This window comes from Ictidomys tridecemlineatus, chromosome 4 (assembly GCF_052094955.1).
Source record: "Ictidomys tridecemlineatus isolate mIctTri1 chromosome 4, mIctTri1.hap1, whole genome shotgun sequence".
Taxonomy (NCBI): Eukaryota; Metazoa; Chordata; class Mammalia; order Rodentia; family Sciuridae; genus Ictidomys; species Ictidomys tridecemlineatus.
The window spans coordinates 45403667-45419745 of record NC_135480.1 but is presented as its reverse complement, the minus strand read 5'-3'; the positions used below and the strand labels follow the sequence as shown (position 1 = coordinate 45419745).

At 52.0% G+C, this 16079-nt stretch overlaps 2 protein-coding genes across 6 annotated transcripts in view; both read right to left on the bottom strand.

The window, feature by feature from the left end:
• Window positions 1-3424: 3424 nt before the first annotated feature.
• On the bottom strand, window positions 3425-6661 carry Kcnj11 (potassium inwardly rectifying channel subfamily J member 11). Its single transcript, XM_005326760.5, has one exon. It carries the CDS (start codon window positions 5719-5721, stop codon window positions 4549-4551), a length of 1173 nt encoding a protein of 390 aa, XP_005326817.1. The 5' UTR covers window positions 5722-6661; the 3' UTR covers window positions 3425-4548.
• Window positions 6662-8762: 2101 nt separating this feature from the next.
• Abcc8 (ATP binding cassette subfamily C member 8) overlaps window positions 8763-16079 on the bottom strand; it is a 74105-nt gene continuing 66788 nt past the window's right edge. For all 5 annotated transcript variants that reach the window (XM_005326757.5, XM_021727316.3, XM_078046398.1 and 2 more), the window contains 10 exons: window positions 13938-14040; window positions 13286-13399; window positions 12965-13085; window positions 12683-12813; window positions 11672-11750; window positions 11389-11497; window positions 10955-11058; window positions 10086-10219; window positions 9543-9605; window positions 8763-9005 (listed from right to left, as the gene is read on the bottom strand). In XM_005326757.5, coding sequence (XP_005326814.1) covers window positions 8868-9005; window positions 9543-9605; window positions 10086-10219; window positions 10955-11058; window positions 11389-11497; window positions 11672-11750; window positions 12683-12813; window positions 12965-13085; window positions 13286-13399; window positions 13938-14040 — 1096 coding nt within the window. In that variant the 3' untranslated portion in view covers window positions 8763-8867. The remainder of the gene's footprint in view (window positions 9006-9542; window positions 9606-10085; window positions 10220-10954; window positions 11059-11388; window positions 11498-11671; window positions 11751-12682; window positions 12814-12964; window positions 13086-13285; window positions 13400-13937; window positions 14041-16079) is intronic.

Below are 16079 nucleotides of genomic sequence, written 5' to 3'. Positions count from 1 at the left end.
TAGATCTTACTGGTTTGACTGAGAATTCCTGACCTTCACTAGAAGTTTCTAAACTCAATCCCCAACTATGGCCCAAATAGCAAATAAAATAGCACAAGCGTTAGAGGCCCAAGGGACCAATGTGAATGTGTTGGTTAAAATGGTTCTAGAAAAACACATTGCTATCAAATATTTATGGGCCTGCCAAGGCAAGATCTGCAAGAGTAAATACTTCTCACTGTAAATGTGTTAGGGAGAGCTATCAGTCAATGAAAAAAACCGCTTATCCAAGACTGATTCAAGAGATTTATTCTCCTAGTTGGATCTAAGCTAATGAAAAAACTGGATCTAAAGTGGTTTTCAAATGTTTCTTGCAATATTTGTGATTACTGTCATATTTCTTGCCTTTCTCCGATATCCAGATGCTATCACGACAGACAGACATATGGCAATGACACCACTGAAAGTGGAAGAGAAGGCTATGATCAGCCTGGGTCCAGGGGTAGCTTGCACAGACAGCTCCATCCTATACTGTGAAGAGCAGGCTATGCTCTGATCTCAGTTACTTCATGAGATACAGAATAGTGGTTTGCAGGCTGTGCCTGACCCTGAGTTAATCCATTTTGGAAAGCAGTAGTTTGCCATAAGCTACTCCATTTTGAGACAACTGCCAAGGTAAAATGATTCTGTACTTTCTTTGTACAAGGAAACAACTACTATCTGTCCTATGCTATTGGTAGATATACAAAGATCAGGGGAGTAGAAATAGAATGACAGGGAAGAAGGAAGAGAAAGAAGAAGGTAAATGAGATGAATTTAGCAAAATAATGTTATATTTATATATAAAGATACCAAAGGGAATTTCACTTTTATGCATATATAGAAGAAAGGTAGTTTAATAAAGGAGAGAAGAGAGAATAAGAGGAGAGAAGGGGGGCATAATGGGGCTTGAAATCAAATTCCTTGCATGTATGAGTTTGTAAAAACTAACCCAATTACTATATAATTATGATGCTCTAATAAAAATATTTTAAAAAATCCTTTTCTGACCACCTACATTGACTATCTTTGCCTTCTTATCTCTCTCTGCTTGTGTTCTTGGCTCAGCATACTGGAACTCTGCAGCCACGTTAACTATTTCTTAGTTTTTCTGTGATCACTCTATACATCATTGTGTGAAGTATATGATTTGAATGTTAGAGGTATTAGAAATTAAGATTGGAATGGAATAAAAGAACTTGTGTTTGCCCAGCTTATGACTATCAGGTTGGTTTCATAACAAGAAGTGGGTAGCCTGACTTCCCTCATCTGTGGAGCTCAGGACAAAGGCCTGGGACATGTTACACCATTGATGTAAGTTGGTGACAGAAGTTTAGCAGATCTTCCCCCTCGGGCTGCATCATCACTGACTGGGAACAGAGTAGCCTGGAAGGCAAGGAGCCCAGGGCTTATGCAAGCAGGAGGAGGAGGGAAGGTTCACCATACATGTAGCTCAGAGAAAGTATCTGTGAGGCCCCTCTGATTCTGGGTGTTTGGAGCATAATCTGCACTGTCATTTAACATAGCTGAGCCTGCTGTCAGTCTCAAATCTGGGACTCAGAAAGACCCTGGGAACTCCCGAGTCACACTATATATTTCAATCATGTGGGGGCAAGGATGGCTTAGTCCAGATATTGAGGAACTTTCCAGCTTCTCTCTAATCTAAGCCTTAAGGCTTAGAGTGGTCAGAAATGGAAGGACCAGCAGCTCCAATTTTCCGGGATCATGTAAGTCTTCCTTGTGGCCAGAAGGTGGCGCTGAGACCCCAGTTCTGCAGATGTCAGGCTTCACCAGCCACTTAAGGTCTGTGAGGGGTTGGAGGAAGATTATTCTGGATGGGATTCCAAAGATGCTGTGACCAAGGGGCTCCTTGATAGTGACTCTGGCTCTCCCATGGCCTTAGGGTTTGACCAAATTAAGCTCCAAAAGCCAGACCCTCAAAACTCCAGGCAGACTCTGACTAGTTTTTCAGTCTCTTCTTTGAACCAGAAATGGGTCAGCTTTGCAAGGAAGGGAATCAGTGCCAGGGACTATGTGGGTGGAGGAAGAAGAAAGTTTATAGCTCACACAAGCAGCAGCAACTACCTGGACCTCTTGGCTTTCTCTTGGCAGCCTGTGACAGACCCTTACTGATCCAACCACAGCCCAGTCTGCAGGCTTCTTTTTAGTAATGACTCTGGCTTGTGGTTCGGTACATCATCCATCCATCTGTCCATCATGCATTCATCGATTCCTTCACTCAGTACCTACTCAGTGTCAGACCCAATGTTGAACCAGACACAATTCCTAATCCCAAGGAGCCATGAACTTTGGGGTCATAAACACAAGCAGAGGAGACTGCTCAGGGAAAGGACAGTTTCTCCCCAGAGAAACCAGGAAGGGCTTTGAGGAGACATCACTGGGTCTGAACTTCTATGGATTTTAGCAGAGATGAGGCCTGGGCAGCTCAGGCAAAGGGGAAATCATAACGAAAGGCTTGAAAATCAGAACCTCAGTTATGTGCAAGGAGGGGACACACAGATAGTTAGGGAACTGGCTGAATCAGGGTGCAAATTATTCTGGCAAGAGAACAGTGGAATGTAGGGTAGAAAGGAGTCAACTCCTGAAATGGCTGGCTAAGAAGTCTAGCCTGGATCCAGAAAGTAATGGGAAACTACAGAAGGGACTTCATGTGGGAGGAAATGATCATAACCCTTCTAAGACCACTTATATGGCTACAGGTTGCCACAACCCCTCTAATCCTGAGCTGGAAGGGACACGTGTAGAAAGTAAGACTAAGAAATGCATCACTGCAGGAACTATAAACACACTTTCTCTCTTAATGCTTGCTTTTCTCATCTTATGGTTGATTTGGCAGCAATCACAATAATTAACTATTGAACACTTATTACAGACCAGGCACTTTGACATTTACATATGCTTTTCACTTACGCCTACAGTTCTATGAAGTAGATACAGTTAGCATAGATAAGGCAACAGAGACAGAGAGGTTAAGTTACTTGGCCTAAGTTATATAGCTACAGCCAGGATTTGGACCCAGGCATATGTCTGGAAAATTCACCTCCCAACCACAACCCTTATGTCTGTAATGACCCTGCTCCTCTCCCTAGGTACCTTACCTTCCAATAGATCCCTGGGAGGGAGGCAGGGCCCAGGGCTATAAGGTCTTTTGGATACTCAAAAAAAAAAAAAAAAAAAATGAGGTAGCTAGACTGCTGGCAGTACTAGGTCACCTGAGAAGGGGGAAGTACTCCTGAGCTGGGGGAGGAGGAGCCAGCCTCAGCTCCCTTTCCTGGCCTCCCTGCTAGGGCTCACAGTACTTCTTTAATGTGGGGTGACAGCTGCAAGCCCCACCCTCCCTTTCCACCAGCATACTTGCTGCCTCCCCAGCAAGAACAGCCCAGAGTTTAGGTCATGAAGGGGAGGCTTTATTGACAATGCAGAAGGCAGAATTCTGGGCAAGGACACACAGCACCGCTCCGTGAGTACAGGCTCTAAGAGTCCTGGCTTGGGTCAAACCCATCAGGACCAAGAGCCTCTTCACCTCAGGGAGCTCATATCCCCTACCATTCGGAACTTTCAACACTTTTTCCAGCAACTCAAAGGCACCCCCACCCCCAGATGTCCTCTGGACAAGTGAGTCACAGCTGCCATTGGGGAGCCAGGAGCAGAGTTCAGTCTGAGGCCCGTTGTATGTGGTAGCCACAGGACCTCTTTTCTCAGCTCTCTATGCTTGGCATGTCACTGGCTGCCTAGCCCATTCTAGCCTCCCAGGTTGGAGACAGAATGGGAACAGCAGCCCCAGCCCAAGGAGTCCTCTCTGCAGAGAGGGTGAAGTGGGTGAAGGGCAGGGTGCTGGGCCCATATCCTGCTCCCTAAGCTGGGCTCAGCAAAGCCTTCTTCTGTTACCCTATCCCTGCTGGGTCTCCCTCCTGGGCTGAAGCCTGCCGGTGGAGAGAAGCCCTGCTCATCTCAGCCCACCCCCACCTGTGTAGGTCCCACAGCTCCAGCCGTGGAGCTGCAATGTGCTCTCATCACCTGCCCTCCTTTGCAGGTGGAGCCCACCCCTTAGCCCATCACTTTTTCAGGGACAAAGTAGAGCTGAGGCCTGGTCACAGGGATTTCTTGGGGACCACAGAAACCAGAAGGCAGGCTGCCAATCTGGGGATTGATTTCCCCAGCCACCTGCCTGCTGGTATTAGGCTGATCATGGGGGCCAGGACTGGCTGGAGACCCAGCTTTAGGGCCTAGTACACCCACAGTCTTCCCTTGGGCAGAGAGAGAGGGATAAGCCAGTCCTGAGCTGGGCCGGAGGAGCAGGGACAAAAATAACCCAGTACCGGCTCCTGCTGAGGCCAGAAATAGCAAAGTGACAAGTGCCTTGCAACACCCTGGGCACAAAGCAGGGAAGGCTGAGCTGAGGAGGGTCCAGGCCTTCACTTTGCCAAGGGGCCCACACCACAGCCACTCTACCTACCATACCAAATTGCCTGTGTGCACATGCACATGTGGGGACCCAGGGACCATGACTTAAGTCAGGGCATCTGGAGAGATGCTAAACCTCGGTTTGGCCTTGGCCATGGCCACACTGCGTTTGCGCAAGGGCCCGCGGGCAGAGGCGAGGGTCAGGGCATCCAGCAGGCTGCGGTCCTCATCAAGCTGGCGGGCTGTGCAGAGTGGGGTCGGCACTTTAATGGTGTTGCCAAACTTGGAGTAATCCACGGAGTAGCGGCCGTCCTCCTCAGCCACAATGGGGACAAAGCGCTGGCCCCACAAGATCTCATCAGCTAGGTAGGAGGTGCGGGCTTGGGTGGTGATGCCCGTGGTTTCTACCACACCTTCAAGGATGACAATGATCTCCAGGTCCTGGTGGTGGTGCAGGTCACTGGGTGCCAGATCGTAGAGTGGACTATTGGAATCAATGACATGGTAGATTATGAGCGGGGCCACCAGGAAGATGCTGTTGCCACCCACGCCATTCTCCATGGGGATGTCCACCTGGTGAAGGGGCACAACTTCGCCCTCAGGGCTGGTGGTCTTACGCACCACCTGCATGTGGATGGTGGCACTGATGATCATGCTCTTGCGGAGGTCACCCACGCGGAGCATGAAACAAAGGCGGCCATGGCGAACAGCAATAACGGCATGCTTGCTGAAGATAAGAGTCTCTGCTCGCCGGTGCGCCTGCGCAGTCTTCATGAAGATGCAGCCCAGCATGATGGCGTTGATCATGAGCCCCACGATGTTCTGCACAATGAGGATCAGGATGGCCAGTGGACATTCCTCTGTCACCATGCGCCCACCAAAACCAATGGTTACCTGGACCTCGATGGAGAAAAGGAACGCGGATGAAAAGGAGTGGATACTGGTGACACAGGGCACTATTGTGCCCTCATCAGAAGCCAGGTCACCGTGGGCAAACGCAATGAGCCACCAGACCATGGCGAAGAGCAGCCAGCTGCACAGGAAGGACATGGTGAAGATGAGCAGTGTGTGTGGCCACTTGAGGTCCACGAGCGTGGTGAATACGTCCTGCAGGAAGCGTCCCTGCTCCCGGATGTTCTTGTGGGCCACATTACAGTTGCCTTTCTTGGACACAAAGCGGGCCTTCCGCTCTCGAGCCCGGTACCTAGGTTCTGCAGGGTCCTCTGCTAGCCGTGTCAGCACGTACTCCTCAGGGATGATGCCCTTTCGGGACAGCATGGCTCTGGTGACCCCAGGGAGGGGTTTCCCCCATGGGGGGCACAGCCCTGACCTGGCCTAGGGTCTCCCAGGCACCCTCTCACCTTGGGCTACCCTCAGCCTGGGCTATCTTCACACCTGAGATGGCCTGTCCTTCCAGATCCGTCTTCACCTCCACCTGGATCCTAACTCACTTCTTTACCCCAGCCTCACCCTTCAGCCTACTTGCCCATTGCCTAGTGAGCCCTCCAGCCAGGCGGCCCTGGATCCCCACACAGCTCTCCTCCACACCTGGGCCTCCTCCTAACATCCCTCTGGTCCCCCAGCCTTTCTTTCTCAACCCACCTCAGAACTTAACACCTCCCGATCTTACCAACTAGCGAGACCTCGCACAACCCCCGACAGTTCTGCCGCCCCACCCATTTCTGTCCCAGATCCTCTCCAAGCTCCAGCTTCACGTCCCGACTGCCTCTTCTAGGTATGCGCCCTCTTTCCTACCCCATTCCTCCCCAGTCGCCCCCGCCGCTCCCGGGATCTCTCTCCAGCTCTTGTCCTCTCTGTCTCCTTGGGATCCTGCACCCTCCGGAGTCACCTCCCGACCCGGCTCAACTCCGGATCCCCTCGTCTCCGGCGCTACCTGGCTGGGCTAGCTCAGAGTCGAGGCCTCCCGGCTGCTCGCCGGCCGGCCGCGCGCACGCCCGCCCCGCGATCCCCGCCCGCCGCGCGGTCCCTGCCCCGCCTGCTTGTCGCCGCGGCACCTGCTCCTGCTCCTCAAGCCACAGCCGTCGCCTCCCTGCCCCCTCCCGCTGACTGAGCGCTGGCGGCCGGCGGGTTTCCGTCAGTCTGTCGGTCTGTGGGTCCGCGAATACAGACCAGTGCAAGGTGCGGATACAAGATTAAGGGCGGGGGTCGCCCGAGGAGCAGAGTTGGGAACTGGCCGCCAGGGGGAGCCCTACCTATTTCTGAACGAAGGAGGGGACGGGCTTAGGCGCAAGCTCCGCCCCTAGCCACCCCCTACCCTGCCCCTCCTTCTCCCATTTCAGTCTGTCCTTGGGGCTTTGTCCGTCCAATTCGACTGACAGATCATCTGAGGTTCCAATTTCACTATGAAATTGGAGGGCGCGAAGGGAGTCATCATCTGTCCTAATCTGGGATAGCAGCCGCTGTCGCCCTGGTTCCCCTCCCTCCTTTTACCCATCTGCAGTTGGGTCATCTCTGCCTCTAGAGAGGCTCTGGGTTTCCAGGGAAAGGAGGCACTGAGAGGTGGCGCCACTATCCCAGAGCCAGAGGCCCCTAGACCACCTTTTCTTAGTCTTAGATCCCTTGAGAATCCGAAGACTCCATTACAAAAAAAAAAAAAAAAAAAAACCAAAACAAAAAAAAACTTCAATAGGATTGGGAGCACAGTCCAACACCTACCATAACAATGCTCATGTTGTAGCCCCAGAAGCCTGGGAAGTTCCATCTTCTCTATCCCAAGAGGCCCCAGCCCACCCTGCATTTTAGTGGATGTGAACTACTGGCACTTGCTTTACACTCCTCACGTCTGTAGCCTGATTTATTTCAATATAAGTAATAGGAGGTATCTGGACCTGAGTTGTTTTAGAGCTAGCTTAGACACTGGGGTCCCAGGCTTTTGTCTGGACATGTTTCTATTGTAGGTATTAGCCTAAGGTTGCCTTGTTGGTTGTTGGAACAGTAATGGCTTCATTTGCTCCCTGGGGCTCATATCCTTAGAGAAGAATCCCTTGGACCATGCATGGTCATCTGTTATCTGGCGCTAAGGCAGGGGCTTTGACCCTCTTGCAGTTAAGCCCAAGGACCCTAGGTTTTTACTTCAGGGCCTGGCAAGCCAGTACTGCAGGTGATATGTAAATTATTATAAAATGATATGTAAATTAGCACCTGTCATTTGTTGACTGAGGGCAGGTGTGCACTCCTATTTCCTGATGCAGATGAAGTTAGTACAAGCTGTTGTTTTGGTCTCTCCAGGGTCTGGGGCCTGGCAACTCTCAGCCACCACCTGGCTAATTGTGATACTTGCACTGTTCTTACTTTCTGAAGGACCACCATTCCCCACTTCTGAATGTCCTTGCTTTGGGGATGTGGGATCTAGGCCTAGCCAGTAGGTATGTTCTGGTCCTCCAACCACAGTGATTGGGTGAAGATGAGAATGTGACCAAATTTATCCATTGAGATTTGCTCCCAAAATTTTTGCTAGAGCTACTGGGAAAGAACATCTCTTTTTCCTTTTGGTTGCTAGCAGCCATCTGTCATCAGCAAGGAAGAGGTAGATGGAACCCAGAAATGGAGGCACATCTCTGACATTACATACTTAGAGTAACCATGTTTGAAATAGTATACCACCTGGTCTTCACAGTCACATACCACAATAAATATGTTTTTGTTTAAACCATTTTGAGTTAGGTTCCATTATTGGCAAAGGAAATAGTACTAATCCAGGGTACCCAGGCTCCACAATTTTAATCCAAGAATAAATACCCTAAGGAAGAGACCTGTCACCTTATCCAATGGGGTTTCCACAAAAATGCTATCTCACTTGCTACAGACTGAATTTTCTTCTCCAGACCTAGCCCCCAATGTGACTGTATTTGGAGCTAGGGCCTGTGGGGAAGTAATTAAGATTTGATGAAGACACAGGGATTGGACCCTAACTCAATATGACTGCTGTCCTTGGAGAGAGAGAGGGTGAGGAGGAGAATTCACAGGGCTGTGTGTATACAGAGGAAAGGTCATGCGAGGACAGTGAGAAGATGGCTGTCTGCAAGCCAAGGAGAAACCAAAGCTGCCGATACCTTGATCTTGGGCTTCAGCTTCCAGAACTGTGAGAAATAAATTCCTGTTGTTGAAGCCACCTACTCTGTGATATTTTGTCATGGCAGCCTGAGCTGACTAACACATCCCTCATTTCACAGATCAGGAAATATGCTTTGGCCCATGTTTACATAGCAACATCAGAATCTGCCCAGTGTCAAGGACAGGCTGGTTCCCTGCACCCACAGTCCACTGCAGTCTCTGCCCACCAGAGTTGAGGCTCCCAGTAGGAAATAATCAATCTCTTTATTTACAAGTGATTTACAGTTAGAAAACCCAGGCAAAGGTGGAGGCAGGGTGAGAGTATAGGATGGCACTTGGGGTCTGACAGGTCACTTGTCTGCACGGACAAAGGAAGCAAAGACACTGTCCTTCTGGCTGAGCAGCTTTTCTGGCTTGTCAAACTCCAGGATGGCACCACGCTTCAGGACAATCACCAGGTCTGCACTCAGGATGGTGTGCACTCGATGCTGGGCAGGCGGGAGGGGGCTGGTCAGGGTGTGGGTGGAAGGGTCAGGGCAGCTAAGGGTTCCCTCCTGCAGCTTGGAGAAGGAGGCATGTGGCCACGATGTTGTATCTCTGTGGTGACTGCCCCTGTCTAGGGGGACTGTGATCTGAGCCCTTCAATACCACCCTTCTCCCCTCCACCAGGTCTCAGCTCTCCCCACATCCAGGTTTCAGTATTCAGCCACCCCCCTACCCCAACGCCTCTCTTCCCTGACTTCCTATGGAGAAGCAACCCCAACCTAGCTCACAGGGCCTTGGGAGGGGGGTGGACCTTGGAACCTGGAGAGAAAGAGGGGATGTCTGAGGGAAGAGCAGGTGCAAATCCCCCTCACCCCAAATCCTGCAACCCAGGATCCCTGCCAGCCCTCCAGACTCCTTGCCCTGAACTGCTCCAGGGTCCTTTCTTGGGGACCAGCCAAGCCCAGGGGCTGATCACTAATGACAGCCCCAGTAGCCAGCCCTCCTGCTGGGTGGCCCCTGCCTGTCAATGGGCCCCTTACCGCGATGGTGACCACAGTGCGGTCTGCAAAGGCTGTCATCACTACCTTCTGGAGGATGTTTTCCTGTCAGATGGAAGAAGCAGCTTGAGGGCTCCCCTGCCCAGTTGAAGGGGTCTGGACTGGCTTTGGGGATGTGGGGCCCAGGTTTGTGGCCCAGCTCCCATCTGACTCCAATCCTAGCCACCCTCCCCCACCCTCTCTCTGGTCCTGGTTCTCGCAGGACTCACTGGGTGTCCAGCACTCAGGGGCTGACTTGGCTTGCTGGAGCTCAGTTCTGTGAGCACATCATCAAGTGCTGCAAGTGTGATGCTGTTTTGTGGGTGAGAGGTGAGAAGTCTTTGTGGGTCTGTGTATGTGTGTGTGGGAACCTTCTCTAAGACTAGATGGAGTCAGAGTCCCCCCGCCCTTGGCCTCTTCGGCCATACATAGCCCTTGATGTTAAAGGCAACTTGAAAGTCAGGACTGCTTTGTGCCAACTTTTCCCTAACACCTCACTAAAACCCTCTCCAAGGTCTCTACCCCACGGACATGCCCAGAACCAACCGTGGCCATGTCGATGGAGGCTGTGGCCTCATCCATGATGAAGATGCTGGTCTTCCTCACGAAGGCCCGAGCTAGGCAGAACAGCTGCCGCTGGCCCTGGCTGAAATTTTCCCCGCCTTCTGTGATGATGGCATCTGAAAGTAGCCCCAGGCATGGAGAGCAGGGCTCACGGTGTGAGCAGAGCAGACGGCATGGGTTGGGGGGGCATTTACCCCGAGGTGGTAGTGTGTCAGGAGCACACCTGATACAACCCAGATGCCATCTGCAGGGACTGAGGTGAGAAGGGCATCTGTGGTGGTGTGCTCTGCTGTGGCCTGGAAATCCTGGGAGGGGCCATGTATGCTGAGTGTGTACATGGAGAGTGGCCACACGAGTTGGGGCCTCAGGGAGGGCAATCCACAGAAGCCAAAGCTTGGCCAGGCCCCACAGATCCAGGAGGTGCAGTACACCCCAAGGCCCTGCCCTCCCCTGGATGGGTCAGAGTCTTTCTAATAAACTCTTTAAGCGAACAGTGTCCAAGATTTTCCACTCTGTTCTCTCTTCCCCAGGGCAGGGGGATAGGGCAGGGCAGGACTAAAGATACTACCACAGCATGGGTGACAAACTCTGTCATACAGTGACCTCTATTCTCTCCCTGAGCCCTGCAGGAGAGGTGAGAGCCTGAACGGACTTGTGGTGTGACCTGGAGCAAGTCACTACCTCTCTGGGCCCCTGAATGGTGGAAGGTAGGACGAAACGGTCTCTGGTCCTATCAGATCCCAGACTTCAAACTCAGGCCACAAAAGACATGGCAATGAGTCTTCCCTCCCCAGCCCATGGATGCTCTGTTAGCACCCAGCCAGCCTGGCTGTGCGGCCAGGAGTTGTTACCGAGGCCTCCAGGTAGCGCCTTCACCACCAGCTTCAGCTGGGCGATCTCCAGGGCCTCCCACAGTGTGCTGTCTGAGCACTTCTTTTCCGGGTCCAGGTTGAATCTAGAGAGTGGCACAGAAACCCATAGGGAAGGGAGCAGTGGGCTGCCTCCATCCCCAGGGTCCTGTCACAGGCAAGGCTGGTGATCGCTCGTGGGTGAGAACTGAGTCATTTGGAGGCTTTGCTGGGTAGGGAGCACCGAGGTGGTGGCAGTGAGTGGTGGACAGCACTGAGAGTTGTAGTGCAGGATGTCACCAGTGCTGGTCTTGGCCTCATGAGAAGGGCTTGAAGGTGACACTCAGCTGAAGACCCCAGTCCCCCCACATCCTCCTCTTTGTGTTGCAGACTCGATGGAGCTGAGCTAGCATGGGCCTGGGGGTGGAGGAGCTCACCGGATGGTGCCACTGAAGAGGACGGGGTCCTGCAGGATGATGGAGAGGCGTGAGCGCAGGGTGTGCAATGGCAGTTTGGCGATGTCAATGCCATCGATGATGATACGCCCTGTATGGAGATGATGTGGCAGGTGGGTACCACCAGGGATGGAGTGGTGCTGGGGACAGGCTCAGCCTGGGACATGGGCCCCAGTGAGGAGGCAGAGAAAGGCAGTGACTGTTGGGCCTCATGTAACATAAGACCACAGGCCAGGGCTCATGTGGTGCCCAACATACAACTTACCTTCGAACATGTCCACCATGCGGAAGAAGGCGAGAGAGAAAGAGGACTTCCCACTGCCTGTGCGGCCACAGATTCCGATCTGGAAAAAGGAAGGCAGGTGTGTTGCTCCGGCTTCAGGGGCTGCCAGGAGTGACCTCTAGTGCTAGCTCTTGGTAAGGTGTGAGGTGGGGAAGGTCACAGCCTCTCCTCTTCTGCACCAGCTTCTTTTTGGCCATGCTGGGCCACAGGCTTGGGTTTCTTTTCTGTGGTAGGTCCGAGGGGGCTCAGACCTGAGATCACAGTGCAGGGTGTAGACATCCAATTTCCTGGGTCTGGGAGTGCCAAATATGTGACTTCAGCGGAGCTGGGGGCCCTGCTGTGTCTGTGTGCACATGGGTGTGGCAAGAGGACAAGAAGGTGTGCAGAGGTGTGTCTGTGTGCCCTACCTTAAATTGGAGCCATCTCTGACCCCATTGCTTCCTGGCTTTGGGGCTCTAATAGAATTTAAAATAAGAGACCAATACAGGTTCAGAGAAAGTGACGCAGAAGGATAAGTGAGGCAAGGGCAGGTGGAAGAAGACAGCAGCAGGGACAAAGTTATACCCAAAGGTCAGAGACAGTGAGACAGACGATGACAGAGAAGTAAAGAGATGGAAGGAGAAGGATAGCATCAGAGAGAAATGGGGCCAGAGAGGAGGGACATGAGGAGCGTTGGGTCAGACACTAGGCAGGGGCTCCCTCCCTGAGGACAAGGACAGCCTTGCTGTCTTCCCCTAGGCAGAGAAGCTCTGGGGTGGTGCTAGCCAGGGGAAAGCCCCTAGAAGCCAGGGGAGTCCAGGCTGTTTGTCTCTGGTGGACAGATGAGAAGACAAGGTCTGAGGACAGCAAGAGGAGGAAAGCAGGTCAGCGTGACAGAGCCAGGGCCAGGAGACTGGGGGTGTGAGTGGATAAGAAGCCAGGAGGAAGCCTGGGTGGCCATGGGGGACTCTGTGAGCTGTCCTGCATCATGCCCTCCAGGGCTCTACGTCTGACCTTCTGTCCTGGGGAGATGAGAGCGTTGACATGCTTCAGCACTGGCTTCAGGGAGCTGTCATAGCGCACGCTCAGGTTCTGGATCTGAATCTTCCCTTGGTCTGGCCAGTTCTTCGGGATCAGCGATGGTGCTAGGGGCCAGGCTGGGTGTCAGCCACCAGGCATGGGCCACAGCTGGTATCTAGGAGGACCACCATCCCCAGGCTCCCTCATCATCCCCCCAGCCCAAGTACACCCCTCCTGTGGGCCCTTCCTCTGAGCGTCTTCACTGCTGCCCCTCACCCAAAAGCCCCTCATAGCTCTCTGCCTCAGTTTTCAGGAGCCCGTGGATCCGCTTCACGGCTCCCAGCTGGATCTCCATGTCCGCCAGGTTCCGCACCATCCAATTGAGGTAGTTGGACACCTGTGGGAAGTCAGTCAGTAACAGTGAATGTGGCTCCTCACCCACCACATGTCTGGGGCCTGGGGCCTGTTTGTCAGCTGTCCTGCTCATACGGGAAGGCCTGGGTTGGGGGTGTCTCATGACTCTGTTGGGGAAGGAGCCCTGGGATTCCTGGAGGGCTGGTGTCCTACCCATCCACATCCCAGCCTGCTGTCACTCACCATTAGGGCGTAGGTGAGGCCCAGGCCCACCAGGCCGGCAGAGAGCTCCCTGTGCAGGGAGTTGGAGATGGAGGTGGCGGCTGCGATGAGCACCACACATGCACCGATGTACTCCTGAGGAGGGAGAACAGCTGGCCCCAGCCATTGGAGGTTGGACCTATAGAGGCTCTGTCCCACCTCACACCCATCCAGGACAGGGAGCAGCTCAGATATCCCTACACCAGCCCCACATCACACACACATCAGACACACAGGAAGCTGGGAAATCCTGGGCTCAGGAGCCAACATGTGCCCCCCAGCCTAGGCTCCCCTACTCCCTGAGAAGGCAGGCCTCACCAGCGGGCTCAACATGTATGCATGCATGTGTCATGTCACTCACTGCAGACACACTCACTAGACACACACACAACTATTCTTGCTCCAAGTACAACCCTCAGACACACAAGCACCCAGATAGTAATATAGGGGAAGGGGACACAGGTTAGATGTTGGAAGGACTGCCAGGGATGGGACAAAAGAAAGGCCCTATGTCCACATAATCTGGTTCCCCATCCTCTCTTTCCACCCCCTGGTCCATGTTTGGCCCTTGCTGTGCTCCACATTCCTATCAGAACACCTGTCCAGGATGTGGGTAGCAGTAGGTGGCACTTGCCATGCGGACTTCCAGCCATCTGTTGGCGGCCGTGAGGAAGAGGGAGGCGATGTTGTTGGAGTCCGTGTATTCCAGGAGCTTCTGCTGGAACCGGGCCTCATACCTGGAGGGAGGATGAGGAGGGAATAATGGTGGCCCACGTAGCTCCTAGGAGGGGTCACCTGGGCCTTGCTGGCCGCCCTGACCATGCCACCTCTGCCATCTTATATAGGCTCCCCCAACACCTCCTACTATTCTATCTTACCTGCAGAGTCCCACCTCCTCCAAACTGTTTTCACTCCAAGATTTGTTCTCTCTAGGTCTTCCTGGAGAATAGTGAGCACTATTGCTATCCACCCAGTTTCTCAGGCCAGAACCAGGAATATCCTGGATTCACATTCAATCCCTCAACAAGTCCTCTTATGTATACATCCCCCAAATCCTCGCCTCTGTCCACCTCTCTCTTGCTTCCTGCCCACCAAATCCTCTCCTGGACTCTGCATCAGCTCCTGATAGACGTGCTGGATCTCCCTGTGCGTTATCTCTACCCAGCGGCCAGCTAGCGTGATCTTTCTAAATCACCAACTATGGCCCTGCTGAGAATATCAATGGCCTCTCAATGCTTTTAGGATAAAGAATTATCTCTTCCCCCCAAAACCCAAAGGCCCACTGTTCTCTCTGATATGCAGACGCTAACACAGTAAGAAAGTGGGGAGGGAAGAGTAGAAGTTCATTGGATTAGACAAAGGGATATGAAGGGAAAGGAGGGAGGATGGGAAGAAGAAATACAGTAGAAAGAATCAGACATAACGTTCCTATGTTCATACATGCATACACAACCAGTGTAACTCCACACCATGTACAATCACAAAAATGGGAGGTTACGCTCCATGTATGTATAATATGTGAAAATACATTCTACTGAAATGTATAACTAAAAACAACAAATAGAAAATTAAAGAAAAAATTTCTTTCCAGGAGCACCAGCTCCTTCCAACTTCCTCCCCAGCCATTAACTCTGACTTATTATTCTGTAGCCATTACCCCAGCCTTTTCAAAGCTCTTTGACAATATCAAGTTCTTCTGTACCCTGGGGTCTTTGTGCATGCTCTCTCCACTGCCTGGAATACTTTCTCTCTTACTCTTCACAAGGCTGGCTCCTTCTCAACTTTCAGAACTTCCCTTACCTGAGACCTACTCGGAGGGGCCTTTCCTGGCCACTATCTTACTTAAAGTAGGTTCCCCTATTATCTATGTCTGCAGCCTGTTAGCTTCATTGCACAGTCAAGCCAATGACTGTTTTCTCTGGCTGTTTATAACACATCTCTCTCACTAGACTGGAAAACCCACGAGGATGGAGATCATGTCTGTTTTGATCCCAGCATCCGGCACTATCATTAAATATTTGTTGAACAAATGAGTGGAACCTTCTCTGAGCTTCTTAGGTAGATAAGATCTTTCTGTGCAAGAAACATTAGGGGTTTCTTTCCTATACTCATGCCACATCCTGTTTCTTCACATTACTATGAAAGACCTGTCTCCTCTCCCTGATCAGCCTTGACTTCTTGGCCACTTCCCTCAGACTTTGCTGGCATGGGTTGGGCTCAGTGGAGGTACAGGAGCACTTGTTTGATGATGAATAAAGAAGAGAATAAAAAGCCATATATTAAAGACCAAATTTGGGGGCTCAAAAGGACCCATGATATGTCTTTTTTTTTTGGTGGGGTACCAGGGATTGACCTCAGGGGCATTCAACCACTGAGCCACATCCTCAGCCCTATTTTGTATTTTATTTAGAGACAAGGTCTCACTGAGTTGCTTAGCACCTCACTTTTGCTGAGGCTGGCTTTGAACTTGTGAGCCTCCTGCCTCAGCCTCCTGAGTGGCTAGGATCACAGGTGTGCACCACTATACCCGGAGACATGTCTTGTTTATCACCTACTTTTCACTCTTGAAGCTCTCTGTTTGGCTTGGATTATTTCTGGGAGGAGAGCATGTGTCTGAGGACAGTGAAGTGAGTCTCTGGAGTGAGAGAGTGTAACTGCATAGCCAAGTGGTGGATGCGTGCAGGTGGATGTCTGAGGTGAGTGTGAAACTGTGTCTGAAGGAAAGTCATGTAGCTATGTGTGTACAAGCACTATGCGTGTGCATGTAAGAAGGCTC